This window comes from Phyllobates terribilis, unplaced genomic scaffold (genome assembly GCF_046119375.1).
Source record: "Phyllobates terribilis strain yellow unplaced genomic scaffold, ASM4611937v1 Scaffold_6__1_contigs__length_29720123, whole genome shotgun sequence".
In the NCBI taxonomy this organism is placed as follows: domain Eukaryota; kingdom Metazoa; phylum Chordata; class Amphibia; order Anura; family Dendrobatidae; genus Phyllobates; species Phyllobates terribilis.
In genome coordinates, this window is record NW_027362766.1 from 16,762,468 (window position 1) to 16,778,223 (window position 15,756).

Here is a 15,756-nt window from a genome sequence, read left to right on the forward strand (position 1 = left end):
CTCCCGTGTCTGAACTGAGTCCTTTCCTGTATCTTGTCTGACCTGTCTGAACACGCTCCTAGCCTGTTCCTCCTGCCTTCTAGGGGCCGATTACCTAGACCCGTTCCTGTATCTTGTCTGACCTGTCTGAACTCGCTCCTAGCCTGTTCCTCTCGCCTTCTAGTGGCCGATTTCCTAGACCCGCTCCTGTGTCTGGTCTGTCCTGTCTGAACACGCTCCTTGCCTGTTCGTTCCGCCTTCTAGTGGCCGATTTCCTAGACCCGCTCCTGCGTCTGGTCTGTCCTGTCTGAACACGCTCCTTGCCTGTTCGTTCCGCCTCTCTGGGGGCCGTATTCCCAGACCCGCTCCTGTATCCCTCTGCAGTGTCGGTCTCCCCAGTACACTCAGTTCCAGTCTGAACTCTCTCCTGTCCTTTACCTGTTTTGCCTCTATGTCCGTTCCCTTCCTTTTTCTGCAGAGTCTGAACTCGTACCTAACTCCTGCTTGTTGTCTCTGCAAGTACTGTGTGAGTATCTGGCTCTGTCTTTCCCTTCCTGTCTGTTCCGTGTGAACAGAGCCCTGTCCTCCCTGCTCAGCCTTGTCTGCACTCTAGCTGTGCTTGCCTGTAACCCTCTGCCTGTATTGTTCCTGAGTCCCGGTGTGTACTGGGTTCTATCCCGCCTGTGTTCCTACCTGCTAGTGCCTCCCTGTCTGCACTCTAGCTGTGCTTGCCTTTACCCCCCTGCCTGCATACCCGCCTGCCTGCATACCAGTCGTGCCTGCCTATACCCTCCAGTCTGTGTGCCAGCCTACCAGCCTGTTCCTGTATTCCCCTGTGTGGGTCAACAGCCGTGTCCGGGGTCTGTCCTGGAGTAGCACCTGGTCCCTCTGCTCGGTTCCTCCTTGGTGCACTGGCGTCGTATGCCGTCGTGCGACCCTGGTCGGATCGGGTGAATACTTAGTCACGCCCCTCCAGGCATTCACTCTCCGGCACGGTCCAGTGGAATCACTACCAATCACACGCACACGCCGCTTAGCCCGGGCGTGTGCATAACACCAACCTGATGTACACTAAACTATTCAGGTATGCCAACCTGATGCACTCTACATTACTCACTTATGCCAACCTGATGTACACTACACAACTCACGTATACCAACCTGATGCACTCTACACTACTCACGTATACCAACCTGATGCACTCTATACTACTCACGTATGCCAAACTGATTCACTCTACACTGCTCACGTATGCCAACCTGATGCACTCTACACTACTCACAAATGCCAACCTGATGCACTCTACATAACTCACGTATGCCAACCTGATGCACTCTACACTGCTCACGTATGCCAACCTGATGCACTCTACACTGCTCACGTATGCCAACCTGATGCACTCTACACTACTCATGTATGCTAACCTAATGCACTCTACACTACTTATGTATGCTAAACTGATGCACTCTACACTTCTCACGTATGCCAACTTGATGCACTATACACTACTCACATATGCCAACCTGATGCACTCTACACTACTCACGTATGCCAACCTGATGCACTCTACACTACTCACGTATGCCAACCTGATGCACTCTACACTGCTCACGTATGCTAAACTGATGCACTCTATACTTCTCATGTATGCTAAGCTGATGAACTCTAGATTACTCACGTATGCCAACCTGATGTACTCTACAGAGCTCATGTATGCTAACTAGTGTTGAGCGAGTATGTTCTATTAACCCTTTTGCTGAGTGTGCTCGGGCCGACCTCCGGGTATTTACAGCTGCTCGGTGATAAGGTTAAATCGCTCCCGTGTGCATGATTTGCAACTGTTTGACAGCTTTATTACATGTGAGGAATATCTATTTCTTACACATTCCTCACATGTAATAAAGCTGTCAAACAGTTGCAAATCATGCACACGGGAGTGATTTAACCTTATCACCGAGCAGCTGTAAATACTCGGAGCTCGGCCCGAGCATACTCAGACAGAACATACTCGCTCAACCCTAATGCTAACCTGATGCACTTTACACTGCTCACGTATGCTAACCTGATGCACTCTATACTACTCATGTATGCCAACCTGATGCACTCTACACTACTGACGTATGCCAACCTGATGTACTCTACAGAGCTCATGTATGCTAACCTGATGCACTTTACACTACTCACGTATGCTAACCTGATGCACTCTACACTACTCACGTATGCCAACCTGATGTACTCTACAGAGCTCTTGTATGCTAACCTGATGCACTTTACACTACTCACGTATGCAAACCTTATGCACTCTATACTACTCATGTATACCAACCTGATGCACTCTACACTACTCACGTATGCGAACCTGATGCACTCTACACTACTCACGTATGCCAACCTGATGTACTCTACAGAGCTCTTGTATGCTAACCTGATGCACTTTACACTACTCACGTATGCAAACCTTATGCACTCTATACTACTCATGTATACCAACCTGATGCACTCTACACTACTTATGTTTGCCAAACTGATGTACTCTATACTACTCACGTATGCCAAACTGATACACTCTACTAGAGATGTGCAAACCTCTTAAGGTTTTATTCGTTTAAGATCAGCGAACTTTCCAATATTCTCCTAGCAATTCGTCCAACAATTTGTTGAACATATCCGAATCCCATTGCATTCAATGGGTGGCAAAACCAAGCGCATACACAACACTTTCAAAGGGGCCCAAAAGCTGCCAAAACAGCTCAAATTAGGGGCAAACACCAGGATAAGTGGCATCAATTGACCCACAGTACAAATAGTATAATTATTTTTTATTATTATTGTGCCGTTCATTCCGTGGCGCTTTACATGTGAAAAGGGGTGACCAACTGGTACAGGAGGAAAGAGGACTCTGCCCACGAGGGCGCACAAACAATCTACAAGGGATTTGTGAGGCTACTGTAGGTTAGGGAACAGCGCTATGGTGGAGCGAGGGATTTTGCAGGTTGTACACTTGTCGGTGAGTCTTCAGGTTCCTTTTGAAGGTTTCCACAGTAAGTAAGAGACTGAGGTATTGGGTAGAGAGTTCTAGAGTAGGGGAGATGCACGGGACAAATCTTGTATGCGATTGTAGGAAGAGGAGATAAGAGGGGAGTAGAGAAGGAGATCTTGTGAGGATGGGAGGTTGCACGCAGGTAAGTATCGGGAGACTAGGTCACAGATGTATGGAGGGGACAGGTTTTGGATGGCCATGTATGCCAAAGTTAGGGTTTTCAACTGGAGTCTCTGGGCAACAGTGAGCCAGGGCAGGGAGTGAAAGAGGGGAGAAGCCGGATAATAGTGGGATGACAGATGTATTAGTCGGCCAGCAGAGTTTAAGATAGATTGGAGGGGTGCGAGAGTGTTAGAAAGGGAGGCCACAGAGCAGGAGGTAGCAGTATTCGAGGTGAGAGATGATGAGGGCATGTACTAGTATTTTTGATGATTCATGGTTGAGTAATGTGCGGACCCGGGAGATATTTTGGAGTTGAAGTCAGCAGGATGTGGAAAGGGCTTGGATCTCAGGTTTGAAGCAGAGATCAGAGTAAAGCTCGCGGGACTGGAGAGAGCAGGCAGCCATTGACTTTAATGGATAGGTCGGTTGGGGGGGTTGAATGAGATGGTGAAAAGATGATGAATTTGGTGATACTGATGAGATTCAGATACCTGAGGTGCACGCGAACTGTACTGTGCTGTCAGGGCAGGAAGAGAAGGAGGGTGACTCTCAGGTGAGTGAGAACCCCTCAGCTGTTACGGAAGTGGACATGCCTGCTGTTTTTGACTGATCTTAGACACCGAACACACCCCATCTTTCTCAATCCACCATAACATCTCTGCCTGCACCTCTCTCACAGTCCAGCAGTTTGTCGTGTTTACCCTACTCAACCGTCTCTCAGCACAGCAGCCAGCCCTCGGTCCTGAAGTCAAGTAAAAGATTGTTTCTTCCAACACATGCCAAAGCAAAGAACTTTAACTTCACCATCTCCGATCTGATGGCCACAGAAATGCTGCCTTTCCACCTGGTGTATACAGATGTTATCCAAAAGTTGATGGCTGTCGCAGTCCCCCAGTATCAGTTGCCCAGTAGCCATTACTTCTCTAAGAAAGATGTGCCTGTGCTACACCAGCATGTTGCAGACAACATCACCCGTTCCTTGAAAAAATCTATGTCTGACAGGGTGCATTTCACCACTGACACCTAGACAAGCAAGTATGGCCAGGGGCATTACATCTCGCTAAATGGGCAATGGTTGACTCTAGTGGCTGAGGGGGCAGTTGGGAAATGGGCTGCTCCATAAGTTTTGGAATTCCCAAGGATTGCAGGGTGCTTGGGGATGGAGAGCTAAACCACTACCCACCAGAAGATGGAGAACTAAACTACTAGACAACAGGGGTTGGAGAACTAAACTACACACCGGGGATGAAGAACTAAACTACTAAGCACAAGTGATGTGCGAACGTGCTCGCCACTGCTTGGTACTCGCCCGAGCATCACTGTGCTTGATAAGCTCGGCATTCAGCGAGTATTTGCTCAGTCGGGAACTCGTGTCCCCTCCCTGCATGTTTCTCACTCTTTAGAGAGGCAATGACATGCAGGGATTGCCTGCCATGCATTGTAATGCGGTAGCCATGTTGGTTGTCGCATTACAGTGATTGGCTGGCCGCACAGAGTCATCAGGTCTATATAAGACCTGGCGCAGCTATGATCGTCACAGTCTATCCCGAAAACAGGCAGAGTAGGGAGAGTTGCTGCTGTGTCAGGGAGAAATTTGCTCATTTACACTTTGTATAGGTATTCCAAAACATATATATATATCCATCTGAACTAACAGTCCTTCTAAGGACTAATCCAGCTACATATAATCAGTGCTAGACAAGAGTTAGGCAGGCAGTGTATGTGGCAGACTGCAGTGCATATAGCGCAAGAGGGCCCATTGAACGTCCTGTCTGCTGCTGCTGTAATAATTATAGATATTTATAGACATAGCCCCATATATCAAGGGCCAGGGTAATTTTTTTTTATCTTAATCCTGGTTATTTGCTTAAAAATCAATCCAGAGTACACCGCTTTTCTGCTCCATTTGCCTGTTAGCACTGCAGAATACAGCCATATTAAAACAATAAAAATCCAAAAATTTGAACTGAATGTGGAAAATATTGGCCTCCTTTTCTATTCTTTTGCAATGTGTCGGTCAAGCTATTCACACTAGGTCTCTGTGAAGAGTAGTATTAGTAAATTACAGGCCTGCTATTTAAAACCGTGGTTCTCTGTAAGACATATCACCTATAAAAGTGTTCCAAAATCAGCCATTTCTTCCATTTTCATTTTGTTGCAGTGTGTCGGTCAAGCAATTCACGCTAGGTTTCTGTTTAGAATAATAATAGTAAATTACAGGCCTGCTATTTAAAACCTTGCTTCTCTGTGAGACATATCACCTATAACAGTGTTCCAAAATCAGCCATTTCTGCTTTTCATTTCGTTGTAGTGTGTTGGTCGAGCTATTCACACTAGGTCTCTGTGTAGAATAATATTAGTAAATTACAGGCCTGCTATTTAAATCCGAGATTCTCTGTCAGACATATCACCTATAACAGTGTTCCAAAATCAGCCATTTCTTCCATTATCATTTCGTTGCAGTGTGTCGGTCAAGCTATTCCCACTAGGTCTCTGTGTAGAATAATATTAGTAAATTACAGGCCTGCTATTTAAAACCGTGGTTCTCTGTCAAACATATGCCCTATAACAGTGTTCCAAAATCAGTTATTTCTTCAATTTTCATTTCATTGCAGTGTATCGGTCAAGTTATTCACACTAGGTCTCTGTGTAGAATAATATTAGTAAAATACAGGCCTGCTATTTAAAATTGTGGTTCTCTGTCAGACGTATCACATATAACTGTGTTCCAAAATCAGCCATTTCTCGTGAACGTGGAAAATATTGTCCTCCATTTAAAATGGGCAAGGGACGGGGAAGTGGATGTGATGTGATGGTGCATGCCGAGGCCAAGGACGTGGCCATGGGCAAGCTGAAATTGTGCTACAACAAACACCAACATCTTCTCCCTCGACCTTCCTGTCCTAATTACTAGGGGACCGCAGTACACCACTATTGAACCCAGAGCAGTGTCAAAATGTTGTTGGTTGCATAGCAGATAATGCTTCCAGTCACTTTACCATCATCACCACCATGTCTTCCACATGGTTAAGTCTCAGTAGCCTTGAGTCTGGACCGCATATTCCTCACCCTGATCCTCCTTCCTCCCACCAAGCCGTGTGCCCGGAGAGAACTGATCCTACACTTGGACAATCAGAAGAGCTGTTCACTTTTTTGTTTGTAGATTCGGGCCTCTCACCCGGCCAGCTTCAAGCGAGTCAAGAGGAGAACGCTTGTAGGGATGCCCAAATATTGGTGCAGCAACGGTCACACGAAGGCAATCGTGGGAAAGTGCAATTACTGTCGCAAGAATTGGATGATGATAATGAGACACAATTCCCAGAAAGTCAGGAGGAGGACCAGGGTGCGGAAGTGGAAGACGAGGTGGTGGATGATATCATAACTGACCCAACCTGGCAGGGGGACATACAGAGTGAGGACAGCAGCACACAGGGAGAGGGAGGTGTAGCACCAAAACAGGCAGGAAGAAGCATTGTGGTGGCCGCAGACACAAGGCAGGAAAGCGTTCCTCATAACGCCAACACTACGGAAGTTGCCAGTACAACTGTTAGGTCTTTCCGAGTCTGATTGTTTTTTAAAGGCTCTGCAGATAACCCAAAAAAGGCCATTTGCACCACCTGCCAGGCCAGCATCAGCAGGGATAGCAAAACTAGCAGCCTGCCACCACCAGCATGATCTGGAACGTGGCAGCAAAGCACTCGACTACGTGAGCCAAACCCCAGGGTCCAGAAACACTGTCAATAGATGACACCACACTGCTTCTTCCGCTGTTGTGCATGCACGCCAATCCCCTGTCCATGGCGCATGGCAAGATGCCTCCTGCCCTGCACCTGTCATTGCATACTCTCAACTAGCACCATCAGCAAGCACATCCACGTGCTTGTCCCAGAGCAGTATTCAGCTGTCCTAACCCCAGTCCTTGGAATGCAAGCGCAAATATGTAGCCAACGCCCCACAGGCCACACTAATAAATTCACACATTTTGCGACTGCTTGCGCGAAATGTTTCCTTTTAGGATCGTGGAGACGGAAGCTTTCTGCAAGCTGATGGTGGCGGTACTCAGTCCCCAGCTGCCACTATTTCTCCCGGTGTGCTGTCCCCACATTACACAAGCACGTGTCCCAGAACATTAGCCGTGCCCTCAACTACGCAGTTACTGGGAAAGTCCGCCTAACCAATAACATGTAGAGAAGTGCTTGTGGGCCGGGACGGTACATCTCGCTGATGGCACATTGGGTTAATATAGTGGAAGCCGGGACCCAGTCGGACCTCGGGACGGAACACATCCTCCTGACACAGAAGATTGCAGGCCCTGGGTCAATCAGGTTTAACTCCACATTCTACAGCTCCTTCACCTCCTCCTCCTCCTCTTCAGCTTCTATCTCTGAAATGACCACATCAGAAACAAGCTGGAAGCACTGCAGCACTGCCTCAGCCAAGCAGCAACAGGCTGTGCTGAAGCTAATATGCTTAGGTGACAAACCGCATAACGCTGAAAGTTGGGGACAGCTCTGAAAGAGCAGACAGATCTGTGGCTGAAACTGCTGACCCTACAGACAGGCATGGTCATTTGTGACAATTGCTGGAACCTGGTGGCGGCTCTGAGGCGAGGCGAGCTCACACACGTACCATGCCTGGCCCATGTGCTTAAACTCGTGGTTCAGTGGTTTTTCAAAACCTACTCGGAAATGCTGGATCTGCTTGTCAAAGTACGCCACCTGTGTGCCCATTTTAGAAAGTTAGCTACAGCTTCCGCCACCCTTGCCGTGCTTCAGCAGCGTTTGCATATTCCAGCCCAATGACTGATCTGCGATGTCCTCATTGTTGGAACTCTACATTGCAGACGTTGGGAAGGATTTGTGAGCAGAAGAGGGCAGTTGTTGACTACCAGCATCAACAAGGCCGTTGGTATTCAGGTCAGACTCCACACATAAGACCTTGGGAGTGGACATGGATGTCAGACAAGTGTACCATCCTCCAAAACTTTGAGGACTCCACCATGATGGTGAGCGGCAATGACGCCATAATTAGAGTCACCATCCCGCTTCTCTGTCTTCTGAAACGCCCTCTGCTCACAATTAAAGAGGATGCATTGCAGGCGGAGCACGATGAGATGGAGCAAGAAACCATACAGTGTGATTACACACAGCCAAGCCTCATCTCACCCCAACGTGGATTGGGTAACAATGAGGAAGAGGATGGAAAAAGAAATAGAGAAAGGGGCGCAGATGGTGCTGTTACCAAATGCTAAATAATAATATATGCAGATAAGTTGCTCACCTCGTAGAGTTGTGTTAATGCACAACACATGTAGGCGCTTGTGTAGAGAGCTGCAGACAACACCAGCCCAAATCAGGGCTCCAAGGTACATCAACTAGTGGATATGGCAGAAGAAAGGTGCATAGATATCCGCGCTCCGCTGTATGAAAAGATGATCCCGTAATCAAAGGGTTAATGGAAATATTTTTTTTATTATTAATAAACTACATTCATACGCATTTCACGGACGTCCTGTCCGCTTCCTCAGTGAGTAGCTGATGCACAGATGTTCCTAGTATCCCTTATATACAGGCAATCAAGAAAAAAAAAAGACCGGGCGCCAGATGCTGTCATAATCATAATTTTTACATTATTTCTCATTGTGAAAAGAATAATAAATGAATTAAAAAAAAAACATTGGAATTAACTTAAAACAAGACTCAATAAGATTTGAATAAATTTAATTGGATCCAGTAAAAACCACACTAAGCGAGGACTGAAACATTAACACTGACTAAAAGCAACATTTAGATGGAATTTAGATAAAAACCGCTGAGACTTCATTAAGCCCATTGGGTTTTAATGTATCTAATTTGTAGATCCAGTATATTTCTTTACTATTCAACACTTTAATCCTATTAGGTGCTAGGATATTCCTCAGGGTGGGTGCTCTTTTGAATACAATAGAGGGTTTCCCAGTTAGAACTTTCCGAAGAACGGAATCACTGAGCAAAATGTGCCAGTTTTTTTTGTAGAATTTCCCTTATAAGTTTATGTGGAGAGCTAAAAGTAGTAATGAATTTTAACGTATGCTCAAAAGAAAAGTATTCTCTTTTCTTATGTTTGGGAGCAATATTCTGATCATAAGAATCCCTAGCTTTTTAATACGATTCTTTGATTAATTTATTGGGATAGCCTCGTAAAGAAAATTTTTCTTTTAGAGTTCCATGAAATCTGTTTCAGCTGTACGATCCCTTCTAATCCTATGAAATTGGTTGAAAGGTATATTCCTGAGCCATTTTCTATAGTGTCCGCTGCTATAATGGATATAGCTATTTGCGTCCACCTTCTTGAAGAATGTCCTGGTGCAAATGGTATTCTCTTTAATAAAAAGTGTAAGATGTAAGAAATGTATGCAGTCTTTGTTTATGTCTGCGTTAAGGAATATTTAGTGTGTTTTTTATTGGATCTATTTAAATTTGGTCAAATCTTATTGAGTCTTGTTTTAAGTTAATTCCAATGTTTTTATTTATTTATTTTATTTTCACAATGAGAAATAATGTAAAAATTATGATTATGACTGCATCTCTTGTCCAGGCGATACATGCGGGATGCTATCTACACTTGTCTCCTGCTCCTCTGACACATGGGTGAGCGGCCTGTGCGTTCCAGGAATACGGAGCAGGTTCTCTTCATTAAAACACATATACAAAAAACAGATCCCGTCCTTCTCTCTCGGAGTGACGGTCGGACTCTGTGGAGCAGCGGCTCTTCCCAGTATCCTTCAGGGTGCAGTAGTGCAATACTGACCTGGAAGCATGGCTTCTATTCCATGAGAAGTGTTTAAAACATGTTTGTTTGTTTTTACATAATACTCCGAGCATGAAGACACAATTTAACAACTTCCAGACTTTTGATTCATTTTAGTTAATTTATATTCGATTACAACATAATAAGACTTGTTAACATGTTTTTGAACATATGTATATCGATTTGCTTTTATACCAAATGCAGCGAATTGGCGCCTTGGCACAGATTTTTTTTTCTTTCTCTTGATTGCCTGTGTTGAGGGAGGGCAGTAATGACCCTTCACGGTTGACCAAGTGAGTGTCAAATTATTATGCTACAAGGTTGATTGCAATCCAATAGAAAACCAGACGGAGGCAAAGCTCTGTATGGGGGGATTCAAGAATCTCTAACCCCGTTTATTTCTACTTAGCATTTTATATTGTTTTGAGTATATCAATAGCCAATCACCTACAGGCATACTACAGGCTTAAACCAATGTTAGTACAATTATTACGGAAATACACATATGGTCATATTATCGTTAGTTCGGTGCATGGTGGAAAGTTACAAGGTCGTACATCCCGGCTCAGACTAGTTAGATAACAGGAGCAGGGTGTCTCATAGAATGTTCTTGTGAGAAAAGGTTAGTGTGGGAAAGTTGCATGTGAATCAATAAGGAAAGAAGGAAATAATGTATGTTATGCAAAGAGTATAATAACATGATTTTGAAGCAAGCAGACAAAATGGAGTTGCCATAGCATGAATATCAATATGTCCTTTACACCTGTATATAAGGGATACTAGGAATATCTGTGCATCAGCTACTCACTGAGGAAGCGGACAGGACGTCCATGAAACGCATATGAATGTAGTTTATTAATAATAAAAAATATTTCCATTAACCCTTTGATCACTGGATTATCTTTTCATACGGAGGAGCGCGGATATCTATGCACGTTTCTTCTGCCATATCCACCTGTTAATGAGGAAGAAGAGGCGGAGGAGGAAGAACAGGAGCTAGTTTCCTGAGCTATAGACGGTACCACCTGCACAATTATCATACCAGCTGTTTAGCATGGATGGCCTGAGGACAGGGAGGAGGATGAGGAGGAGAGCATGGTCAGTCGTCCTCTTGGTGAGGACAAGGAAGTCTTGGCTGTTAGCAGTCTGGCACGCATTACCGAGTTTATGTTATGCTGCCTTTCCCATGACCCTCATGCTCTCCAGAGTTTGAGTGACAGTCTTTACTGGTTGGTGACACTTCTAGACCCACGCTACAAGAAGAACTTTATATCTCTTATTCCCACGCCAGACAGGCCTAATAAAATGGTGCAGTACGAGAAGGCCCTTGTTGCAGAATTATTTATAAAATTCCCATGTGAAAACGTTGGCGGCAGAGGTCACACTTCGTTGGACAACCGAGGAGTACAGGCGAGAGAGACATAACTTCAATCCAGCAGAGGCAGGGGAACACTGTCAAAGTTCTGGGAGAATATTCTCAGACCCTCCCATCGCACAGGCCCTGAGGCGTGGGGTCTCACAAGGAGGAAAAACTTGCAGGAGATGCTGAGGGAGTACCTTGCCGATCGTACCAATGTCCTCCATGATTCCTCTTTGCCTTATAATTAATGAGTATCCAAGCTGGATACGTGGAATGAACTGGCTCTCTATGCCTTGGAGGTCCTGGCCTGCCCTGCCGCCAGCGTTTTGTCAGATCGGGTTTTTAGTGCCACCGGTGAAATTATAATCGAGAGGCGCATCCGCCTGTCAACTGAAAATGCTGACAGGCTGACTCTTATAAAAATGAAAAAGGGATGGATTGGGCCAGACTTCTCAACACCACCGAATGACAGCAGCATAACATAAACTTAAATACAGTGGGGTTTTTTGGGAGGTCTAACTCTATTCCCATGCACCTCTGTCTTCACACCCAGACATGAGTGTATGCTTCCTGATTTTGTCTATTTGCTCTTGTCCTCCTCCTTATCCACATTCTCATCCTCCACCACCATATCTTCCATATCACCATATCTACTTCTCTTGCAAGGAGTATTGGAGTTCCTCCAAATTTTTGGCAGCCGTTGCATTCACTGCATAGGCAAACAGTATGGGAGACCCACTTCCTAATAATGGGAACATTGTATTCTGGAGGCCCTCCGACCTCTACGTCTCTTGGAAGGGACACTGGAGTTCCTCCACATTTTTGGCAGCTGTTGCATTCACTCCATAGGCAAACAGTATGGGAGACACACACCTTTTTAATGGGAACATGTCATACTCATTACTGTAGCACAGCTCCATGTGTCTTTAAATTGTTAGTAGGGTTTTTATAATAAATTTTGGCCGCCGTTGGACTCACTGCATACCCTATAACTGGATAGCAGACTCTCTTCTTTCGAATGGGAACATGTCGTTACTGTGGCCCAGCTGTATGTGTCTTTAAATAGTTAGTTGATTTTGTCCTAAATTTTTCCAGCCGTTGGACTCACCGCATACCCTATAACTGTAAAGCAGACTCTCTCCTTTCTAATGGGAACATGTCGTTACTGTGGCCCTGCTCTATGTGTGTTTAAATTGTTAGTGGGATTTTCCTAAATTCTAGCAGAAGTTGGACTCACTGCATACCCTATAACTGGATAAGCGACCCTCTCCTTTTTAATGGGAACATGTCATTTCTGAGGCCCACCTCTATGTGTCTTTAAATTGTTATTGGGGTTTTTCCCAAATTTTGGCAGTCCTTGCAGTCACTGCATGGGCATTACCACTATAGGAGACCCGCTCCTTTATAATGGGAACATTTTTTTTGAGACCCTCCTCTGGGTTGCGTCCAAATTTTTGGCAGCCCTTGCAGTCACTGCATACGCAATAACAGTATAGGAGACCCACTTTTTAATAATGGGAACTACAAAGCATAGCCGACTGCTGGCCCTTTAAGAATAGTAAGGCTGTAAAAATAGCGTTTGTGACATTCACAATCCCTCCTTCATAAATGAAACATGATGTGTCTGATGATGTGTCACACACCACATGGCCAGATAAGGTTGTAAAATGTTAAAATGACATTTCCCGGTGATTGCATTTGTCTTGGTTGAAAGCAATGCAAAAGTGCAAAAACGCATCAAAAACGCTACGTGTGAACATAGCCCAAGGTCTGGAGAAGCATTTTTGTTTTTGGTTATTTATTTTGCCTTATATACAAGTCATTACCCTGGAAAAGATGTTCCTTAACATTTTTCCCAGGAAAATCCATTTTGGATTTGTTTTTATATGTTTTATTGTGAGTCAGTAAAAGTGGTGTAATACTCTGACAACGTTGCTGGCAGCAGTGACCTAGGAGTCAGAAATGCTTCCTGGGGTCTTCCCCATGCTGTTCCCATGTTATTTGAGCACTGTTCCCATCAATTTGGCCAATTTTTAAGCCCTCTGCACACCTCCGGGGGGAGCTGTCTGAAAAATGCTCGAGTTTCCCATAGACTTACATTGAGCTCGTTGCTCGGGTCGAGCACCCGAGTATTCCAATTTGCTCGACCCGAGCAACGAGTACCCAAGCATTTTAGTGCTCGCTCGTCACTAATTAGGATATCCATAATTATTATATTATTCTCCATATCAATGGTACCTTATCATGCGTACAAAAAGAAGCCTGAATATGGATTCTTGCTAAACCAGCAGCTGAAAGCAGCTACTAAAAAACATGAACTGGGTAGGTAAACCAGCACTTTACCATAGTGATTGGGAGAGAAGGAAACAATAGAAAGTTCTGGAGTATATTAGAAAGATTAATAACTTTGCAAAAACTGATCCATAATTAAATTTAAAAAAATGTTTAGGTACTTCTTAAGAATGAGTTAGACAAATAATGTTACATTCATGATTTACTTAGATAGGAAAACACACTTTAAGGTATTGTACCATAAATACAAGTTATCACCTATCGACAGGAAAGATGATTACTAGGCGGCTTATGGGACTGTCAGAGCTAGGTGACTACAGAACCTAACTATCTCCATCAGTCTTTTTGACAATGAATCGAATTGTGTGAATCTTTTATCTATCAACTGGGGGACTCCAGAGCCCTGTTTTCTAAATCAGTTTGTCCCAGGGACCTCCCATTATCAGCAAGATACCATGCAATTATTATTCAACCCTGTGAATTTATTCCATGTGGAAAAATGTAATCTGCAGAATGTCATTTCTGCTACCCATTTCTTTTTACCCATCCTGATTCCACTCACCTCTACATCAATAGTTGAGCGGTGCTGATAACTTTGTCTCTGCTCATGGAGTACCCACCAGGACACATGTGTGATTGGAAGGTATTGTGCTTGTGTCTCATAATAAAGAAATTGTGCACTTGTCCATTTCTAAAGAAAATGTAAACTATACTTTGAATAAGTTACATTTCAAGTTAAAGCAAAATCAATTTTCAGTTTCATTTACATATTTCCTATTACAAAGGCAGCAAAAAGACATGTTACTTATATCCACATGTCCTTTTATCAGGTTGAGACAGCTAAGAAATTGAACAATAGTATGTACCATTGATAATGCCAATGTCCAAATGGTGGCACTCGTTGCAGAAGTTAATAGGTTAACAGCAGCACATAATACCACATTAACACCCACAATACAACCAACAGCTTTAGCTGCATCCATGTGAAAAACTAAAGGCATAAAACAAACTTCCACATCTTTACTTCTTGGGTTTCCAGCCTTTGATTTAAGATGTCTTACATTTGCACAGAGAGAGATGATGATGGCCAGTGAGGAGATGAACATGAGCAGGAAGCCCAATGATGATACCACGTACGAAATCTGTTCTAAGATGGACCCTACCAAAGTCATCAATCCATAAGTATCAACAGAAGTACTCGAGGTTGCATTCAATGGCAACGTAGACAATGTTGTATTTGTAGATTGGTCTTCTAAGGTTTTGAATGCAATTGGAATGCTCACTACTAACGACACCAGGAAAGAAAGAGTATGAAACCAAGGAACCATCTTTGGAAATGTTTCCTGTAAGGACTGGTAAATCTTCAGCTTTATCTGAACAGTTTGTAGACAGTAGTACATACAAAGCCAGGTAGAGAACCAAAGGTTACAAGACGTAAGAACCAAGAAAACAGTGATATAGATCTTGCTTAGAACGGTATTCTTGATATGCGTCATGAAGAAAGTTGATAGGACCATTAAGAGTCCTTGTACAATGTTTACCCCACTGACACCAAGGATGAGCTGGAGAAATGGAGAATGTCTTTTGTTCTTGGTCCAGTCCTGAATGTTCTTAACAATAATAAATATATTCCCAGGAACGTACGTCACCAAAGCCAGAGATTCGATGATGATCAGAACCAAATACTGGACCTGTAACATCCTGACCAGGTTATGGACGCAATGTAATTCTCCAGAATCCTCATTGCTACTTCATGCACATTGCTCAGTGACCAGACCTAACAAGGCAACCCGCTTTCTTTGTGTGGGGGACATGACTTCATGGCTCGTCTGACTAATAAACATTGCTTTTATTCTATAACAATAGGGATTTGTCTGTCACAGCTATCATTGCAGACAGAGAATAAAAATGTTTACTCAGGAGGTTTAATCATGTGATTAATTGACTAAGTGGAACTTTAAATGGTATTTACATAATGTGTGAAAAATGGAAAACTATCATATGATCTCTCTATCATCTATATATCATCTATCTATCCATTATCTATTCATCTGATATTTTTTCTCCATTGAACAAAGGTAGACACTAATAGCAAAGACCCCATATTCAGGACGTGCCCCCCATCATGTTCCTC

General features: G+C 44.0%; 1 protein-coding gene across 1 annotated transcript; it reads right to left on the bottom strand.

The window, feature by feature from the left end:
* Positions 1 to 13,870: 13,870 nt before the first annotated feature.
* On the bottom strand, positions 13,871 to 15,420 carry LOC141152640 (taste receptor type 2 member 40-like). Its single transcript, XM_073637199.1, has one exon. It carries the CDS (start codon positions 15,320 to 15,322, stop codon positions 14,369 to 14,371), a length of 954 nt encoding a protein of 317 aa, XP_073493300.1. The 5' UTR covers positions 15,323 to 15,420; the 3' UTR covers positions 13,871 to 14,368.
* Between the last annotated feature and the right edge of the window lie 336 nt (positions 15,421 to 15,756).

What these genes read in the sequence shown, in the direction of transcription:
- LOC141152640 (XM_073637199.1), bottom strand. Translation starts at nt 15,322, where the DNA reads ATGTTACAGGTCCAGTATTTGGTTCTGATCATCATCGAATCTCTGGCT.